This window comes from Musa acuminata, chromosome BXJ1-8 (genome assembly GCF_036884655.1).
Source record: "Musa acuminata AAA Group cultivar baxijiao chromosome BXJ1-8, Cavendish_Baxijiao_AAA, whole genome shotgun sequence".
NCBI classification, from domain to species: Eukaryota; Viridiplantae; Streptophyta; class Magnoliopsida; order Zingiberales; family Musaceae; genus Musa; species Musa acuminata.
Window position 1 is genome coordinate 47592127 of NC_088334.1, and position 20744 is coordinate 47612870.

The 20744-nt window shown below is 42.7% G+C and overlaps 3 protein-coding genes across 3 annotated transcripts; 2 read left to right on the forward strand and 1 right to left on the reverse strand.

Moving 5' to 3' along the window:
* Positions 1 to 70: 70 nt before the first annotated feature.
* LOC135588346 (probable serine/threonine-protein kinase PBL16) lies at positions 71 to 5042 on the forward strand. The gene is made up of 6 exons (XM_065080425.1): positions 71 to 1553; positions 2265 to 2575; positions 2682 to 2817; positions 2995 to 3131; positions 4060 to 4183; positions 4302 to 5042. The coding sequence occupies exons 1-6, from the start codon at positions 1490 to 1492 to the stop codon at positions 4640 to 4642; spliced, it is 1113 nt and encodes a 370-aa protein (XP_064936497.1). The 5' UTR covers positions 71 to 1489; the 3' UTR covers positions 4643 to 5042.
* Positions 5043 to 5410: 368 nt separating this feature from the next.
* On the reverse strand, positions 5411 to 17115 carry LOC103996166 (uncharacterized). The gene is made up of 10 exons (XM_009417020.3): positions 16892 to 17115; positions 15400 to 15459; positions 15273 to 15312; positions 14328 to 14506; positions 13773 to 13811; positions 12610 to 12696; positions 12427 to 12487; positions 11735 to 11859; positions 5690 to 5781; positions 5411 to 5606 (listed from the first exon to the last, which is right to left on the reverse strand). Exons 1-10 carry the CDS (start codon positions 16937 to 16939, stop codon positions 5492 to 5494), a joined length of 846 nt encoding a protein of 281 aa, XP_009415295.2. The 5' UTR covers positions 16940 to 17115; the 3' UTR covers positions 5411 to 5491.
* A 448-nt stretch (positions 17116 to 17563) lies between these two features.
* LOC135588348 (pentatricopeptide repeat-containing protein At4g14820-like) lies at positions 17564 to 20197 on the forward strand. The gene is made up of 2 exons (XM_065080426.1): positions 17564 to 18173; positions 18418 to 20197. The coding sequence occupies exons 1-2, from the start codon at positions 17596 to 17598 to the stop codon at positions 20009 to 20011; spliced, it is 2172 nt and encodes a 723-aa protein (XP_064936498.1). The 5' UTR covers positions 17564 to 17595; the 3' UTR covers positions 20012 to 20197.
* Positions 20198 to 20744: the final 547 nt, after the last annotated feature.

Genomic DNA, 20744 nt, shown 5'->3' on the forward strand with positions numbered 1-20744 from the left:
GTTTGTCGAAACTTTGGCATCTACTTTAATAATATGTAGTTGTTTCTTGCAGATATCGGAAAGAGTTACCCACACCCCACGGTTACACTGCATCCAGTCGCACAGAAGAAGGATTTGAACTCCGCGTGCCCGATGTCCGCTTGCGATGACCAGAACCTGTGTTTACCCACACGCCGATGGTCTTACCGGACACCATCCGGATGATAAAGTTACTACGCCCAAACTCCGTTTTCTAATCGTCACTTGTCGGTAGCAGAATCCGACCACGGTTACAAAAGACCAAGAATGCTGGTGAACGTACCGAGTGCACCAGCATCGGCTTGATAAAAGCCCCCCTCACTTGCTCGTGGTATTTGCCCCGGCGGTGCGCAGAACCGAGACAACTTATGATGGGCAATGTCCGAGCTTTCTGCATTCAGTGAAATATCCAGTTTGCCTTCTGAAACACCCACGTGTCTTGTGTGGACTCCGAAATTTGTTTCTTGAAGAATCGAGGAGTAGGAGGTCACTTCAGCCTCTGCAGGAACAGTAAGCTGATCTGACCATTAACCATCATTGTAGGTCATGTGTGGTGCAGTCTACTACTCCAAGACCCAGTGGAGCAATCGAGGACAACTTATTCCCGGGACCATACCAAAACTAGACCTTTTCGGTTCATCTTCAACCCATCGGTAGCGAATACAGAGGCTGACTGATGAAGCGCCAAATTTGTCTTCAGATGAGAATTAGAGAGGATTATTTTTGTTGTTGTTATTATTATTTCTTTGTTGTACTCCCCCTCGTTTTGGGTCATGTTTGACGCTTGGGAGGATTCAGGGTGTTTTCTGGTGGAGTGGATGACAAGATTCTCACCAACCCAGAAAGCAAAAAAGGCATGTTGATACACACCATTCCACACCGAAGACTGCCAAGCTCTGACGCCACTTTTGCTGGTTCAAACTCCACCACGGCCACCACCACCGCCTGTAGGAGTGCCATGGATGGCAGTACCCGGGCCACCACATCCCACTCTTGCACTCGCTCCGCGACTCCCATCATTAGTGCAGTGGACCAAGGAGAAAAAGGGCCAACCCACTCAGCTCCACTTCCCTGCAAGATAGACATGGCTGAAATAAAGCTAAATCAAGCAAGACCAGCAGAGTACATTAATGACTGGTAGTCCCGACTCCTTTTCTTCGATTATACTCTTCACCCATCCTACTCCCTCCCTCGGCCAAGCCACAAGGAAGGCCTCGGTTCCGTTCAAGATATCAGACGTTTTTTTATCCTCTAACTCTTCATATACAAAAGAGAAAACTCGATTTACACACTTATTTCTTCATCCATCTTTACCTTTTGGAGTAGAAGTTTGTATTGGTTTTCTTTGTCCTTCCTATCTTAAACCCAATCGTGGGCCCTGTTCTAAGCAAAAACCTGAATCTCTCTCTATGTGTCAGTGGTAATGTTATCTTGGTGAGTTGTGTTGATAGTATCTGAACTGGAAGTATTAATGGGTAATTGCTGGTTCAGAGATCAAATTTCCATCTACAGAGTATCATCCAATGCAAAATCAGGTAGTCACTTTTTCTGGAACTATGAAGATATGTCTCTGGATATTAGTTTCCCTTTTCATGATTTATTGGGCTGATATGAGAAGAATTATTGATTCTTTATTGCTTCTCTGCCTTTCTATGAATGTCTGATATAGGCACCTTATTTTGAGATCAGGAACTAATTCATTCTCTGATGCATAAAATTTGAGCTTCTTAGTTTCATAAGGTTTACTAATTTCTTGGGAAGGTCTTTTTACGTTTGATTCAGAGGAACCTTCTACTTGTTCCCTGTCCTTTTGCAATAAAAAACAAGCACAAGTTCCCTTTTCACATTTTGCACTTCTGGTTCTTCATATTTTTGGCTTGCAAATGATATTTTATATCAGATTTTCTATTTTTACAAGATCACAAATGAAGCTGCTTTCTCTTCTTTCCACTTCCCTGTATTGAATCCAGTATCTGGATGTAACATAAAACTGTTTTTTGGACTTGTTTTGCTTGTGTATTTGTGCATCTTAGACAAGGCCAGGTCTGTTTCATTATCTACACTTCAGTTCTTGCAGTTCTTGATATGAAGTCAACTACCTGTATTTATTAAATATGTACATATCCTTGTCATCTGCTTTTGTACATAATGCATTTTAGACACAACTATCAGAGGCTTAGATTACAAAGCTAGTTTCTATGAATATATAATAATAATTTTATCTGAGCAAGTTCATCTGTCAGCAGAATCTCCAAAAGACCAGAGTCCTGTGGTGAAAGAAGAGGCAAAGGAGGATAGCAAATTGCCTTCAAACCCAGAGGAAGTCGAGGACTTGCGACGGGATACAGCAACAAACCCCCTTGTAGCATTCACTTTCAGTGAACTCAAGAAAATCACAGGAAATTTTAGGCAGGATAATGTTTTAGGTGTTGGGGGATTTGGCAGAGTTTATAAAGGTTTCATTACTGAAGATCTCAGGGAGGGGCTCCAAGTTCTTCAAGTAGCTGTGAAGGTCCATGATGGTGATAACAGCCACCAAGGTCACAGAGAATGGCTGGTACCAAATCTTTATCAGTTTGACATGAAGAATTCTCAGTTTCCAATGGTCTCTTTGACTTGATCCCTCTTATACTGTTCTTAGAGAAGTTCATCTATGTCTTTAGGCTGAAGTCATATTCCTTGGGCAACTTTCTCATCCAAATTTGGTCAAACTGATTGGTTACTGCTGTGAAGACGAGCATCGAGTTCTAGTGTACGAGTTCATGGCTCGGGGCAGCGTGGAATCCAATCTCTTCTCAAGTATCTATTCAGTCAATAAATTAGTCAATGAATTTTGATGAGAACCATGTAGCAATTAATAAGTAAAAGTTAACAAAATTTATGTAGGATATTTGACCGTCGCCTTTTGTTTATGAATAACAAGAGAAATCTTTATATATCAGAGTTTCTGCTGATACATATGTTTTTGTAATGCAGGAGTACTGCTCCCCCTTCCTTGGTCTATCAGAATGAGAATTGCATTAGGTGCGGCAAAAGGGCTTGCATTTCTCCATGAAGCCGAAAAGCCAGTTATATACCGTGATTTTAAGACGTCTAACATTTTGCTAGACCAGGTTGGTGTGCTGATAATTCTGAACTATGTGTCTTTACTTTGTTAAGCAACACAAGGTTTGTTGTACCTACCGAGTCGGTATGGTATAATAGGCGGAATGCATCAGTTCAACTCGTCATCGAGACACAGCTCGCTTGAGTCCCCATCAGCATGTCCTGACGTACCATATGTTAGTACACTGGTACAGACCGGTATGTACTGTATCAACAAATCTTGAGATGCGTCTAGCACCTGAAATGACGAACCCTGAAGCAACATATTTCCTCGAATAAAAAAAAACGATATGGCAACATATAAATATCAAATGGTAAATCATGCACTCCCCTATTTGCACTTTACATAATATAATTACTCCCTAAAATATTGCACTGTCAGGAATTTCTATACATAGAAGATTAAATGTTTAGACATAAGCATTAGTATCTTGTTTCTTGAAAAGAAAAAAATAATGCAGTTGGTTTATTCTTCTAATACTCTTTATCTTCCTGCATATGAAATTTCAGAAGAGCATGCATATAGAAAAAGGAAAACGCCTGTGTTGTCTGCTTTTATATCTATAGATTGCATACGTAAAAAAACCTATGGGTACTACGAAGATAGATTGTACCTGAACATGCTTAATGCACTCCAGTCATGTTCATACTGATGTTGCGTACATGCTGCTCGCCTAGCAGCATTCTGGAACAATGAAACTTAAATTGAACTCAATGACTACTCTTTCTTTCTACTCTTGTCAAAGATTTCAACAATATTTCTTGGATCAAACATTTGTTTGTTCTTATGCAGTCAGTTAAATCTGCCTTCCATATCACACTTGCTGTCAACATTGATTGAGAAAAGATGCTGACTTTATAGTTTATTACCTCTTTCTTGAGCATATACTTGACTTCTAAACCTATTACTGCATCCCCTGTGTTTGCTGTTCATAGGAATATAATACAAAACTTTCTGATTTCGGACTTGCGAAAGATGGGCCGGTAGGTGATAAATCTCATGTTACAACTCGAATAATGGGGACCCATGGATATGCAGCACCAGAGTATATCATGACAGGTGACACAAAACTAGAATCATCAAAGTTGCACTCTTTTACATACGTCTGTGTGGGTTATATATGAATTTGCTTTAGCTTCTTGATGGTCTAAGCTAGTTGAATTCTTGATGCATGTAGGGCATTTGACCGCCATGAGTGATGTTTACAGCTTCGGCATCGTCCTCCTTGAGCTCCTCACCGGAAGGAAGTCACTGGACAAGTCACGACCGGTGCGAGAGCAGATGCTTGCCGACTGGGCTGCACCATTGCTCACTCAGAAGAGGAAGGTGATGGGTATGATAGACCCCAGGTTAGGCGGAGACTACCCAGACAAAGCCGTGCAAAAGATAGCAATGCTGGCTCACCACTGCCTTAACCGCAACCCAAAGGCAAGGCCTCTTATGAGAGACATCGTCTGCTCCCTGGAGCCTCTTCAGGTAGCTGTGGACGTCCCAGTCATGGAGGCGATTAACCCTTAGCTCCTGCTGTTACTTCCTCAAAGCCATGGTGCGTGTGTGAACCATTTGCACGGTGTTGTTCGACTGAGTTGAGGACGAAGCAGTGAACCAAATTCTAGATTTCCAAGAGGTCTCATTTCTTCTTGAGGGTGGATAAAAGAATAGTATTAGCCATTGTCAAGGTCAAAATTTGCAATAGGTACCGGGGAAAGAGCCCTAGAATTTTGGGGTCAAGCTTCTTCTCCATGGCACGAGGTTGATGGAAGCTATTTGGTGCCTGTGCTGAAGGCTTACGAGTCTCTTCACCAAGAATGGGAGTTAGATCAGTGTCATGTCTGTTCGTCATGCAGTTAAAGATCTTTGTAACTGCAATTTGATGCTTAGATATTTTTAATTCAGAATCATGTTCTAATTAGTGATATCTTCTTTACATGTCGCATAGACTGCAATGTATTTTTACTGGAGGAAACGTTGATTGCAGCAGATATAAGTTTTCCCGTAAAGGATCAGTAATAATTGTTCCTCAACAAAAGTTCATTGTCTTCACTACGCATCATATGGAGTAGAATAGCACCAGAAATTTAAGGAATAAATCCATGGGTTAAGAAGTAGTACAGTATCTCCAATTTATTGTCTTCACTCCACCAAAACCATATCTTTCAGGCTCCCATCGAGAAATCGACGAGACAAAAGTTCATTGTAATGTTGCCACTTTCCCATGTAAAAGAGAAGAAAATTTAGCCTAAACACCAATTCGTACTGTACCATCCAAAGAGCCTCTATAACTAATAAAACAAAAGGAGATGAGAATCCTATTGCCATCACAAATTGCTGATATGAAAACAGATGCGAGTATTTGGAAATGAGAATCTAAACATCGGTCAAAATTAATGATGATACAATCATAACATAGGCAAGGAAGAACAAGAGAGCGATCTGCATGAAAAACTTTGGGTTGTCCCTCAAGCTTGGAGCTGCAACTGCCCTGCGAACAAGGAAACCAGCTGCTTTAGAAAGTGACTCAGTGATGCCAAGTGAAATTAGTCTGAAAAGGAGACAGGCAGCAACCTTGCAATACGTTGAGAAAGTCGAGGGAGAGGTAAACTCTGAATAAACACAACTCCAGGACCTGATAGTGTGGCCATCAATTGGTTGTCACCCTGCAAACACAAGCAAAAACTCAATGACAAACCACAAAGATCAGAGAAAGATTAAGCTAATGACAATAATGGTAAATTGTGTGTAGTAGGACGTAGGCGCTTTAGCACCTTAGACACTAGGTGCTCGTCTAGGTGGCCACCCAAGCAAAGCAAGGCACTCTAAAATATATAATATAATTTTAAAATATAAAATATAAATATAATAATATAAAATATGATAATAATAGTTAATAGTAGTTTTAATTATCAGTTCTAAGGTTTAACAATCCACTGCTAACAGTAGTTATAAACTTATAATAGTGTGCAATTAGGAGGGGTGGGGGGGAGGCAAGGGAAGAAGAGTCACTTGCGATGGAAGGTGGGGAAAGAGAGAGGAACCTTTGGAGGATGACAACAGTGGCGAAGGAAGTTGTAGATGACGACAGCAGCAACAGGGAAAGTTGCGGACCTGTCCCTTGACGGTGGAGGGAGCCGCACACGAAAGATTAGGCGATAAAGGAAGTTGCGCATGAAAAAGTAGCAGCAAAGGGAGCGTAGACGTCAGCAGTGGAGGTAGGGAGCACAGGTGTTGACGACGACTGACCAAAGGTGAGTCATGACGACAAAGTAGGGTTTAGGTGAGTCGTTGCATCGCATCTGCATCCCTTTTCTTCACGATCAGTAGATATGTCTCTGTGGCACTCCTCCGAGTCCACCTCCATTCTAACTGATGCTTGATTTTGGGTAACTAAGTCCCTCTGAACTCGTCGTCGCTTCCTCGCCCCTTTCGACCCCCTGCTTCAACACCTCTGTAATCTCCAAGCAGCTCCCTTTGGTTGATGGAAAGACAGACTACAACTCCCATGCATGGCCTCTGCCATCACGTTGTAGGGTTTGCACCGATTATGTCCTCCTTAGCTTCCTTGGTAGCAACGTTCGCTTACTCGACCTTGTCCTCTGACTTGTTGGGCTCCCTTAAGCAAATATGAGCTCTGGAGCAGTCCAACTCTCCAACTGCTTCGATCATACCTCTGCATGATCAAGTCCCTCCCATGGGACTCACTGGTACTTGCATTCGAACTTTTCCCTTGGTGGAACACAGCCCCCATATGCTGATGACCAAGGCTTTCATCCGATGCAAAATTCGATGCACGCACGGAAGACCCGCCTTTGCGGTACCATGGCCTTCACTCCTTGAATCCATAGCCCTTCTTGTCATCGTGTTGTTCACCGAAGTGGAGCTTCCAGTAGCTCTCGATCATACCTTCGTATAGTCCCTCATGGGACTATGTTGTGTGTATCGCATTGCCACGAACTGTTCCTGTCACAGACTTAGCTGGTTTTGCTTAAGTCGTGCGGCACCCTTACGTGTCCGTCCGCAAAGGTCAGCCTCCCCGAAACCTCCCATGGTCCCTTAGGACCAACAAGAGAGAAAACGGGTTAGAGAAAGCGCCTCACTCGGGATACACAAGCAAACATTCCAGGAAACACTTCATAGACAATGCAAATTATAAACAAACTTTACAAGCTCTGATCGGTTGCACAATAAAGGGTCAAAATGATCCACTACAGACTGAATATCTCTCACAAGTGTCCACATGATACAACCTTTATTTACAAGCCTAAGAAGGCCACCAAACCCAACTAAAATGGGGCTGTTAAGCCTTCAACCGTTCCTCTACATGCTGTGCAAAGCATGAACAAACAGAAAGACACGGACATACACAAGTATTACATCTAACATCCTGTTTAGAACTTTGTCCGTGACATTCTCCCCCACTTATTCCTTCGACGTCCTCGTCGAAGCCTTTGCCGACACTACAACTCCTCGCCTTTGCTGAGTCTTTAATCTTCTGCTCCAGCTGCAATGCGCCTCTTGGCTCCCAGCTGCTCTCCGCTGCTGTTTTTGAGTAGTCGAACCTTTGATCCGCCTTGCTGCTTCAACTCGCCAATGACTCTAACTCTAGTGTGGGGTTGGTTGAGTTATGTTGATCCATGTTGGTTCCTGCAGATCCTCCAGATGAAGGAAAAGACCATCCTTACTATGCGTAAGTCTTTCAAATGCCTCATGCTGCTTGAACTAGGTGGATGATTGTTGGAGCTTTAACGAGCATCGTCTGGCAAACTTCTGAAGTTTTGGGTCCTTCCTCCACAAAATATGCTCATTGACTCTTCTTTCACTTAGTTGTCACTTCCAAGTAGATTTGCATCACTTCCGCTTTCGATTGGCATTCTGTTGGGAAATGAAGCGGATAATCTATTCTCAGTAGCACTGATCACCATTGGTGAGGATTTGACAACTATTGTCTTTTAATATCTTCGAAAGGTCTTTGAACCAGTGCAGAGCTCCTCTGCTGGATAGAGAAGAGAATTGGGGTACTCGGTTTCGCCCATTCTCTTAAGAGTTGAGAAGGCAATGGTTACTTGACTTCGCCCGCCTCCTCAAGGGTTGTACTCCTTGCATCGAGCTAGTTACTGGCCTTCGCCTACTCTTTGCTCATACTTCTGAAGCACTCGAAGTGTTTGTACTCCTTGCATTGAATTAGCTACTGTGATTCACCTTCTCAATGCCATCGAACTTCTGGAATGCAGGAAGTTTTCACCCCAACTTGGAGTAATTCTCTAATAGTTTTAGTTGCCTCTGGGATTGTATCATCTTCTTCATCAACCCGGCCGGCCTACTCCATTGAGTAGCAAAGGTACAACACCGGGTACTGCCTGCTTCATTCCTTAGTCGTGCACTCTTGTATGACCCGAAGTCCTTCACTTTCAACTATCTTGATGAGAAGCTTGTTGACACCGGTCTTACGAAGTTCCTTGGCCTCTGCCCTTCAGCTTTGTCTCGGTACTTGGAGTTTGCCTCTGCATGCTCCACCTCCTCGGCTCCTTTCACGACCAAGCACTCTCCCTCCATGAGAGCAAGGGATCAATGACTTTCACGGAAGTCCCGCCTTTGCGGGACCATGGCGATGCCATGCCCATGGCCCTACTATCCCCCGCCTCGTATCTACATCCATTTTCTTCACGATCAGTAGATATGTCTCTGTGGCACTCCTCCGAGTCCACCTCCATTCTAACTGATGCTTGATTTTGGGTAACTAAGTCCCTCTGGACTCGTCGTCGCTTCCTCGCCCCTTTCGACCCCCTGCTTCAACATCTCTGTGTTCTCTAAGCAGCTCCCTTCGGTCGATGAAAAGACATACTACAACTCCCATGCATGGCCTCTGCTATCACGTTGTAGGGTTTGCACCGATTCTATCCTCTTTAGCTTCCTTGGTAGCAACGTTCGCTTACTCGACTTTGTCCTCTGACTTGCCGAGCTCCTTTAAGCGAATATAGGCTCTGAAGCAGTCCAACTCTCTAGCTGCTTCGATCATACCTCTACATGATCAAGTCCCTCCTATGGGACTCACTGGTACTTGCATTCGAACTTTTCCCTTGGTGGAACACAACCCCCATATGCTGATGACCAAGGCTTTCATCCGATACAAAATCGATGCACGCACAAAAGACATCTCTATTGCATTCTGATCCTTATGGGATGAACTCGAATTGTGATCCCTCCATGTATGGCCTCTACCAATACATCGCAGGGTCTCTTCCACCTTCGATTTTGTTGGCTCCTTTGGCAATCGACCTTTATCCACCCGCTCTTGGGTCACACCTAGATGAAGCACCGCTCTAAGACAGTCCGTCGCCTAGTAGCTCCCGAAGTCCACCGACTTCGCTGAAAATGGTGCACCATTGTCTAGATCCTGGGCATCTACCCCTACCGGCACAATCTCCGCTGCGCACCGCTTCCTTCATGGCAACTTGAATGGCAACACTGTGGCGTATTCTTCAAAAGTACCCGCCTCCGCCTCCTCTTGCCTCGTGCTAAGGCCTTCTGAACCCAACTTCGCCTTCGCAAGTTGAGTCGCCTTAATTCCTCTATCAAATGCTTCTCCGAGATAAGGTGCATGTGCCCAGAAACTCCCTTCGTCTTTGGCACCATGCAAGATGAGTCTGCTACGTCAAAATGAAGGACCCATAGAAGAACATGATCCTGCTCTTGCCTCTACAAGAGTTTATGTCCTTGACCTCTGTCCAAGGAAAGTACTGTGCCTCCGCTCCATGTTCCATCTTCTATGCTGGCTCCCTTCATGCGGCTTAGGTACTTCGCCAAGTTACACCCAAGTTGCTCTGCTCCTCATTTTTGCATTGAGTTGATGGTGGCCCTCGCGCCCACCATTCCACGGGTCAACCCTCCCTTGCGTCTGATTTCCATATCGACTCCAAGTGTGCCTTCATTTGTATTGCTTTGAGTCGCTCCCCCACTTGATCTCGCAATGCATCCACCAATGCATTCTCTCAAGTGAGATCATGCGACGACTCCTCGTCGCTCGCTCAGTCCATTGAGCTTCGTGGAGTTGTTATTTTTGAGATACTCCTCAACATGTGCGGTCTATTACACATGATTCTCCCTCTGGAGAACGGAGACCTATCCCTCCTGGACACCTATCATGTTGGAGTAACATCTCTCTACGCTTCTTTCTCTCTGAAAGTTCCGGAGACCACCATCCCCTTGGACTACTCTGATTTGCTGAACAAACTGTCAATTGTTTTGCCTCCTGCAAACGCACTTGCTAGATTGCGACCCCACGTCAATACAGCCCTCGCTGCACCACTCAAGGCCTAGCAATATGCTGAACTTACTGCACACTTCAGCCTCCTACGGACGTTTCCTTCACATGCCGAAGAGAAAGTTTCAATGCTCCATGGCGCCGAGTTTCGGTCACCTTGGGATGGCCGCGAACATTCCATTGTCCACATACAATCCCATGCATGAGTACCGAATTCTTCGAGTTAGCAATTCCCCTCACCTCTGTGAGCTTTGCACAACTCTTTTAGTTGTTGAGCAACTCATTCCACCTTGCATAGTCTCATCCTTTTTACCAAGCGCCTCACTTGCCTTGAGCACCATCAAGTATAGTTGTCGACGTCGAGCCGTAGCTCGAACTCAGCCATCCCAACCTTTGTGCGCTCGGCATTCTTCCAAGCTTGCTTGTTGTCTTGGTGCCTCTTGCGCAAAGGGTTGGTCATTCCTCTGAATGCCAATCTCAGATGCCCGCTCCTCCGAGCGACTTATTTTCCCTACATCTCCATGCCCGTTTTCCCCCAAACGGTCGCGCGTGTGCTAACTGCCCTCAACACAGCTCTGCTAGGTCCCCCACATTTGCATGCCAAGTGTTTCTATGAGTGCTTGTCCCGCTCTGATACCATCCGTCACGGACTTAGCTGGTTTTGCCTAAGTCGTACGACACTATTGCGTGTCCGTCCGCAAAAGTCAACCTCCCCGAAACCTCCCATAGTCCCTTAGGACCAACAAGAGAGAAAACGGGTTAGAGAAAGCGCCTCACTCGGGATACACAAGCAAACATTCCAGGAAACACTTCATAGACAATGCAAATTATAAATAGACTTTATAAGCTCTGATCGGTTGCACAACAAAGGGTCAGAATGATCCACTATAGACTGAATATCTCTCACAAGTGTCCACATGACACAACCTTTATTTACAAGCCTAAGAAGGCCACCAAACCCAACTAAAATGGGGTTGTTAAGCCTTCAACCGTTCCTCTACATACTGTGCAAAGCATGAACAAACAGAAAGACACGGACATACACAAGTATTACATCAAACATCCTGTTTAAAACTTTGTCCGTGACAGCATGTCAGCAGATATTTCATCGCTTGTCCGATTGATTAGTGGATAATTAGAACTAAGCATTGCAAGAAAGTATAATGTAGATCAGGAAAGTACATCAACTCACCCCAAAGACTTTTTAAATCACTGTGTTGCATTGCAAAAAACAACATAGTAAATAGATAAGCAAATATTTCATTGCTTGTCCGATTGATTAGCAGATAATTAGAACTAAGCATTGCAAGAAAGTATACTGTAGATTAGGAAGGAAAGTACATCAAACTCACCCCAAAGACCACTCTTCTCATTGGATGGGAGTGCTTCAGCTGAAAATTGATAGTGCATGTCATAGCAACAATACACACAGCATCGACTATTAATACTTCTCCAGGAGCAAGAATTTTCTGCACGACTAGCGAAGAAAGAAAGAAAACCAAAGAGCTTAAAAAATTAATAGGCAGTCACCAAAATGATAGTTCTGTTATAATTTTAGGCATGGTTGACATGGCTGCTCAAGTAATAATAAAATTGAATATAGATAGTTATTGTGCAACAACAAGAATCTGCATGATGCTACAATTACTCTCTCTATCACACCACTCATATGTCAATGGCAGAGCTTTCGCAATACCTCATGATACATTCCTATATGTAAATGACAAATTGACATTGATGATTATGATTAACTGATCACGTCTTGCATATTTTTGGTCATAAAACAATTATCTCCAATGTGCTTCTAGTGATAATTCCCTTCATTACTTTGGCATTTTATGGAACATATTCTGTTAAATAAGATGGACTAATAAAGTTGTGAATGTAGGCTTACAACAAACCGGTGATCATTGTTGTGTTATTTTGATGCTATTATGAAATAAAAAGTCAGTAGAAGAAAAAAGAAAAGGGAATCCCAGAGAACATGACTTTTTAATGAAGACAATAAACCACAAGAAAAATAAACTGCAAAAGGCACACATACCAGATCCACATCCCACAAGAAATGCAAGACCCTGGCCTACTAGCTTCTGTTTCAGGATCACCTGCAACAGATTGAAAAAAAAAAGACAATTACTGAGATATAAAATCAAAGTGGTTACTGCCTAAAATATAATGTCAATCCAGAGTTCAGGTACCAGAGACAGCTCCTAAAAGGAGACTTTACCTCTGCACCAACCTCAAAGTTGCGGGGTCTTTGATCAACATTACTGATAGTTCTAACATCATTGACAGAGCAAAGAAATGCATCTGGCTACAAAAGGCAATTGTGAAAACCATCAGATACTTCATGGTTATACAGTTGCAAACAAAAGCAAGTGGTTTTTTTTTTTCCCGTGTTAAGTAATACTTGAATTGGCTCAGATTTTGGACCAGTAAACTCATCAATCTTGACCAATATAACATCTGCAATTGTCTCGGGGTTCAACTCCGAACCTTGCATTAACATGTCCAGTTAATGTATTCCTATTTCCTACTTTAGTTTTTAGTATCCATACTTACTGACCTCATCCAGCATGTTTCCATGCTCAAATATGTAATGCAAAATAAACCATCTCTTACTAGTGACAAAAAATTAAATACTGAAAAAATACATTACATTAATATGGTTGAAAAAAAAATCTGGCATAATTGCAGTAATTCAGAGATTGACTAGCTGATATATTCCAGCTTGATTTTTACAAGTTCCAACCAACCATAAAATGTTGCTTCTTCTAGAATCAAACACACAGGAACCAAATAAAAAAAAACTTTTCTCTACAAAGTAAAAAAAAGGGAGACAATAAACAAGAATTTTGTGGTTGACTATAAATTTGTTTAACAAAGGATGAAGACATATGATGATTGGTCATGCAAAATGTATTATGGATGTATGGCGGAACAGTCCACTGGAACCCATAGCATGTGGTACACCAAAATGAAAGCTTCATAATGCATGAAGAATTTTGTATGAAAATATATAGAAACAGTAGCAGTAGAAGAAGGGCAGAGCAAGGGAAAAACTAAAACAGCAGAAGGGAAGATAAGCACCATGCAGAAAAATGCAGCAGGAGAACAAACTCTTGATCAACTTATAAGAAAATGAGCAAACATAAGAAACCTACTTATAAAGTTAACATAGGTTACAGAAATATGATTTTGTTCAAGAATAGAAGAAACATGTCAAGATACATAGTTGATTTATATGCAATAATCGACTGGTATCATTTCTTGCCAAAACAATGAATTGACAGAGAGGTCAATTTATGAGTAATTATGAAAACAGCACCAAGGACATGAATGAACAAAAACCAAGTTCTCAAAGCAACTGAGATTGTGAATAAGTGCTACCTGACAAAGAATCTCACCACCAAAATTTGCCAAGTCAATCTGTTAGGAAAACTGAAGCAGTTAGAAGAGAAAATTGCTAGAAGTAGAATCAAGAATAGAATGCAGAAAATGAATAAGCCTACTAGTAATTTAGATTACAAAAATTGAACGAATGATCTATAGGGACAAACAATTGCTAGTGCTGAAAGAATCCTACATATATTGCACGAGGTTAAAAATAATTAAGTGGATTAAGCAATCCTAATTTAGAAAAAAAAAACATGGCCAATGCACCTATCAAATTGATTAATAACCTAGTTAACTACTTGGGTTAACAAGAAAAGTGTGTGATAGCAATTTTGAAATACAAGATTATCATGGTTAAAACGTACAATGGCAAAGATGTAGGCTTTGTGTTCACATGTCAGCATGAACAACACAAGATGCTAATCAGCAAAAGACTAGCATAAGCATGGAACAGAAAATGCCAATCCCTTGTCCAAATGTAAAATTATAGTGTGAGGAAGCTGACTTAATAATTTAGTTTGATTATGATGCAGCTTTTGATGTACCAACCGGAAGTATCCTTGCAGGAGATGGTGCTGCAATTCCAACAAATCCATCTTCTGGACCAAGATTGCAGAGAACTATGCTTGTCACACTTCTGCCAAAAAGCCACTGCCAAAACCCCGCTTCATGTTCAGGGATGTAGTTGTTGTCCATTTGAATTGACCCAGACATGTAACACATTGTACCTAAATAATATTGCAAAAAGCAAAAAAAACAAAAACAAAAGCTAAGATATGTAAATAGCATGCAACAAAGAACATACAAATAATAAAGGTAAACTTTTCTTTATTAGAATATCATGAAAGTTAGAGAAAAAGCAATTACATCAAGTACACTGCACTACAAACAACACATATGCCATTTATAATTAGCTATAAGCACAGGTTGCATCACATCAAGTAGACTAAAGATCAATGCCGGGTGGAGGTAAAACGCCCACGAGTTCTGAAATTCTTTTCTCGGAGAAGAAGAAATGACAGTATATGAAGAATAAGCATCGCTAACTTTGTGTCAGCAACTGCAGCAAAACAGAATGATTGACCATAAAGCTTTGCGACGGTCAGGTTGCTTCTTTGCGACCTGGGAGACCAGGGTTCGAGTCATGAAAACTGCCTCTTTAAATATTTAAGGGTAAGGCTGCAGACATTGATCCTCTCAAGAGCCCATATTGGCAGGAGCCTTGTGCACTAGGTATGTCCTTGTATCGGGCATAAAGCTTTGGCAGGTGGCTTTTCAAGTCTGCCATCAAATCTCAAGGTTCAACCCTAGACAAAAGATGGAAACTACCAAGCTAAAGTTTGGTAGGGGCAGAGGGAATTTTCCCTTAAAAGAGCAAACAACAATTGCAAATAAAAGTAACTGTTGCAGCAAAAGGCCAGACTTTTAAATGTAATTAGACAAATATACAACATCAACCACTAAAAGCCTACAAGAATGCTAACAAACACTTACCAGGCTTTGCAATAAGCTTCTCTTGTGATTTTAACATTATCTGCAGATGGAATTGCAAAAAAATTATCAATGGGTAGAAAAGTTATGGAGAAAACTAACATACCAGAAAATCTACAATATGAAGTACCTGAACAATCTGAGACTCTCCACCCAGTATCTGAAAAGCTGTCACTGCTGATTGGGAACTCTGCAATACATAACAACATGATAAGTTAAACTAAGTTAGACAACCATAATTATCAAGTACTCTATTCCACATTAGTTTTGCTATTCTTTCAGCATGAATGACTAAATTTACCAATAAAGGATTGGAGTTCAAAGGACATTGAGCTACAGTATATGCATCAAGTCATAGCTTATATATTGAGTCGTTGCAAGGACCAAAGGTCTGGAACATAGCAAACTGGAACAATTGATTGTTCTTGTCCTAATGTTCTCATAGGCCCTAATCTAAGGACATCGAGCTGCAGTGTATGCATCAAGTCATAACTTATATATTGTGTCATTGCAAGGACCAAAGGTCTGGAACAAATTGCTGTTCATGCTTTCCTTTGGTTAACAGAAGAGCTTTCAAAAGCTTTTATTTTTATTTTGTTAGATTATTGATGATTAAGAATCTTAAGAAAGAAAAATGGGTGGCATATGGTCAGCTTTGAAATTTTTGAATAGTTTAAATAGTTCAGAATAGAGTACCCAGCAAATACAATTGGATGTAGCTTCCATTATTGTCATTTTAAACATTTTTATCATCAAGATAACTGACTTCCGTTATGATCATCTGTGCAGTTTGACATGCAGAGGACTTATATTTGTAGACAAAGTGGCAGGGAATTATTTGATAGTGCTTTTTACAAAGCAAGAACTCAAGGATTTTCTTGCATAAATTTCCTAAAAAGGGCTTAAGTTAACAGGAACCCAGGCAGCAAAGACGGAGAAGTCTTTGAAGTGATTCCACAGCAAGGAAGAAGCTTTACAGAAAATAAAAACCTAAAGGAAAAAATCTACTGTACTAGGACATCTCAGCTCATCCTAGATTTACTCATGAAATTCGGCAAATATTAATGTGCACAATCAAAATCACTGTTGTAGAACAAATATTAATGTGCACAATCAAAATCAATAGGTAAGATCCACCTATTAAGCTCAAACTATCAGTTTGCTTAATGCATCAGCATCTTTTTGTGGCAAAGAATAACATGACCAACTTATGGTTTGCCTATAACTAATCAACATAGTCTAAAAGAAGATTCTCCATACTCTCCCGGAATTTAATACAGATCATACTGACTTGACCATTTTACTGGTATGATATATCGCAATACATATATTGAGTGAGACACTAAGGAACAAGGATTGACACCAAAAACAGAACACTACATTAATCAGAACACGGAAGGTGAATCTCGAGTTCATTAGCAAGCACGACTAATTTTGACTTTCCAATAAGGGAGCAATTTTCCATCCCCATTCACGCAAATAAAACCAAATACGATCAAGATCTCTAAAATTTTCAAGGCGGCGCCTCCAGATCGATGTCAGATCCCAAGAAGAAATGCGAACAGAAACCCTAATACGAACAATGAACGGAAAGGGCACAGGATGGAGGGCGGGAGGCCCACCTGGTAGACGTAGGGCTGGAAAGGGGAGGAGAAGAAGGGAGCCGCCATGGCGCTCGACCGAGAAGGAACTCAATCCAGGGACTTCAGAAAATCGCCGGAGTTCTCGTCGGAGGCCTCGAAGCCGCCATAAGAGTCATCGACCGAGATTGATCTCCACCGTTTCCTCGATGACGACGACAGCCGAAAGTCGAAACGCTCGTAGACAAGAATTGGGTAGCAGAGAGAAGAAAATATATATTATATATATAATATATATCGGACGGTCGATGTGTTTTCAAGCGAAGTTATGAATGGATGCCATTTATCTAAATTAGCAAAAATCATCGAGGACGAGGACATATTCGTAATTCTGTACAAAGAGAGTGCGCGGTTCTTATCCCTGTGAGACTATCAGACACGCTTCCACGCGAAAGCTCTCCTAATACGAGTCCACGTCGACTAGATTGTCTTCGTGGCGACATATGATTTGTTATCTAGCTTCCTGTCGACGTAACACATTTGGGTGTCCGGAATTTGGAAGGTTTCTGGTAATACGGGAGTTCTCGCTATCCGAAATTTCGGGCGTTATAAACAACATAACGGGACATTAAGGAATCCGAAAAATAACGGGCCGGCGCCCGGATCCGCTTTTAAGCCTTTATGCTTTAACTCGACCGTCTTCCTTTCGTCGCTTCCCTGTCATCTCCTGGCCGTTCTTGCAGGATATGGAGACTGCGACCCTTCAACCTCTCGCCGCCGCGCTCCCGCCATCACCCTCATTGAACCACCGCATCCTCACCGCCACCACCGTCCCCCACTTCAAGCAAATCCACGCCCAAATCCTACGCTCTGGCCTCGACATCTCCGCCCCATTCCTTTCCAGGCTTCTCGCCCTCCCCCTCGCCTCGTCGCCTTCTTCCCTCGACTACGCCCTCTCCGTCCTCCTTCACTCGCCCAGCCCCGACTTCCGCCTCGCCAACCGCGCCCTCCGCGCCCTCTCCCGTGCCACCGACCCCCGCCGGACGCTCGTCGCGTACGGCCGCCTCCGCCGAGCCGGACTCGCCCTCGACCGCTTCAGCTTCCCCACGGTGCTGCGAGCGGCGGCGAGGGTCCGGGGAGTTGCCGGCGTGGTGGCCCAAGAGGTCCATGGGCTCGCGGCCAAGACGGGGCTCGATGCGGACCCGTTCATCCAGACGGCGGTGGTGGGAGCGTACACGGCGTTCGGGCGGGCCGCGGAAGGTCGCATGGTGTTCGACCGAATGCATCATCGAGACCTCGTCGCCTGGGGCGTCATGCTCGATGGGTAGCTAACTTGACTCCTTTCTTTCTCATATACAGATTCATCAAAAGCGCAAAATATGGATAATTCCTTGCACTCTTCTTAAATAGCATTTAAAATCTTTACATGCATCGATTGCAGATAGCCCCTTTTCTTTTCTCCAAATTTCCTGGCTTAGAATTAAGGCCTGAAACAGATGCATCGTCTTCGCTTTGTAGATAAATTAATTACTGAATTGCCTCATATGCTTTCTGAAACCGACCGGCAGCTATTGTCAGAGTGGATGTTACAATGAAGCCCTGCAGCTGTTTGATGAGATGAAGAGCTCTGGTGTAATCCCCGATCGAGTGATCCTCGCTACCATCCTTTCGGCATGTGCACGGACTAGAAATTTGACATCCGGTGGGGCAGTGCACTCGTACATTGTGGAATCTAACCTCTCAATTGATGCCCATCTCCAGAGCGCGCTTATTAGCATGTACTCCAATTGCGGATCGATGGACACTGCTCAGAGATTGTATGATGATACGTCACCTAAGAACCTGGTGGCATCGACTGCAATGGTCTTTGGGTATGCCAAGCTTGGCAAAATTGCAGTTGCACGAAGTATCTTTGACCAGATGACTGACAAGGACCTTGTCTGTTGGAGCGCGATGATCTCAGGGTATGCTGAGAGTGATCAGCCGAATGAAGCTCTCAAGTTGTTCAATGAGATGCACCTCTTAGGTGTGAAGCCAGACCAAATCACCATGTTGAGTGTCATCTCTGCTTGCGCTAATATGGGTGCAAGAGATCAAGCTAAATGGGTTCATATCTTTGTGGACAAGAATGGATTTCATCAAATTTTGTCAATAAGGAATGCTCTTATCGACATGTACTCCAAATGTGGAAGTTTGGTTGATGCATGCACAATCTTTGATGAGACAGCCTTTAAGGATGTGATTACCTGGACAAGCATGATCACTGGGTTTGCGATGCATGGAAATGGGAGGTCTGCGTTAGCAGTCTTTGATCATATGATATCGGAGGGGGTAAAGCCTAATGGAGTGACTTTTATCAGCCTGTTATATGCTTGTAGCCATGCTGGCTTAGTCGATGAGGGTCGGAGGATATTTGAGTCCATGATCCAAGATTACAGACTTGAGCCCAAGCATGAGCACTATGGTTGCATGGTGGATCTTCTTGGTCGTGCTAGACTTCTTCAAGAAGCACTCGAGTTCATAGAATCAATGCCGTTTGCCCCAAATGTGGTGGTGTGGGGGTCACTACTAGGAGCGTGCAGGATTCACGGTGATGTTAAACTAGGCGAACTTGTGGCAAGGAGGCTACTAGAACTTGACCCAAATCATGATGGTGCTTATGTGCTCCTGTCCAACATATATGCAAAGGCTAGCAGGTGGGAGGATGTGAGAGAGGTGAGAAACTTGATGAAGAATAAGGGAGTAATTAAGGAGGCAGGATTTAGTTGGATTGAACTAAATGGTCATGTGCATGAGTTCATGATGAGAGATAAGTGTCATCCAAGATCTAGTGAGATTTATGGGAAGCTGGATGAGGTTGTAAAGGAATTGGAGCTTGTGGGCTATTCTCCGGATACAGCGACTGTTTTGGTTGATTTGCAAGAGGAGGAAAAGAGGGAAGCCATTCTGTTGCACAGTGAGAAGTTGGCTCTTTCTTTGGGGCTCATCGACTCGAAGAAAGGCTCTTCGATTCACATTGCAAAGAATATAAGAGTATGCGACGATTGCCACACTTTCATAAAGTTGGCATCAAAGGTGTTTGAGAGAGAGATCGTTCTGAGGGACAGGACCCGGTTCCACCACTACAAAGATGGGGTTTGCTCCTGTGGAGACTTTTGGTGATTGGCCAGGGCGCAGTTTTGATTGCACTGTATGTATAATTTATGATGAACGTTAGATGGTAACGTGTGGAAACATGAGGTGATCAGATCAGTCCTGATGACTACAAAGGAGTATCAGATCTCGTTGTATGCGCTTGTTTTAATAACTTGAAAAAAATCATATACGTCAATTTTTTTTGTTGCGTTATACATGGTTCATTGTTATGCAAAAGCAGGATTGATCTAAGAATGTCTCCTTCTTTAATATCTATGAATGTCTCTTGACCTACTAAATAATCTTTTCGATGTTGGGCTTCAATTTTCATGAAAATGTCATAAATTTCAACTGGTGTTGCTTAGTTCACTTAAACTTTACGAGTCTCCTAATGATCTTTTCTCCTCGAAGCTGCCTTTGGGATGTTATAGAACTAAAGTAATTATGATATATTGTTCTAATAGAGGGGAGTTCTGATAAGATTGCTATGTTATCTTGGTGAATAGGGGTGTAGTTGTGAATTTATGGTGAGCATATCCATGGCTCACTCATATCGGACTTTCTAGGGGGTCTTCTTGACTCTTCATGTCAAGCAAACTAAAAGATATGATTAACTTCTCTGTACTCTGTCGTAACTCTAAAGGAGAAGAATCAAACATAGGAATGACATATAACTATCATTTTGTTGGTCTAAGTTGCAATTATTGTGCATTCAGTGGCAGCCTGCCGGAGGATCAGCATAAGTCTCCATCCAAGTTGG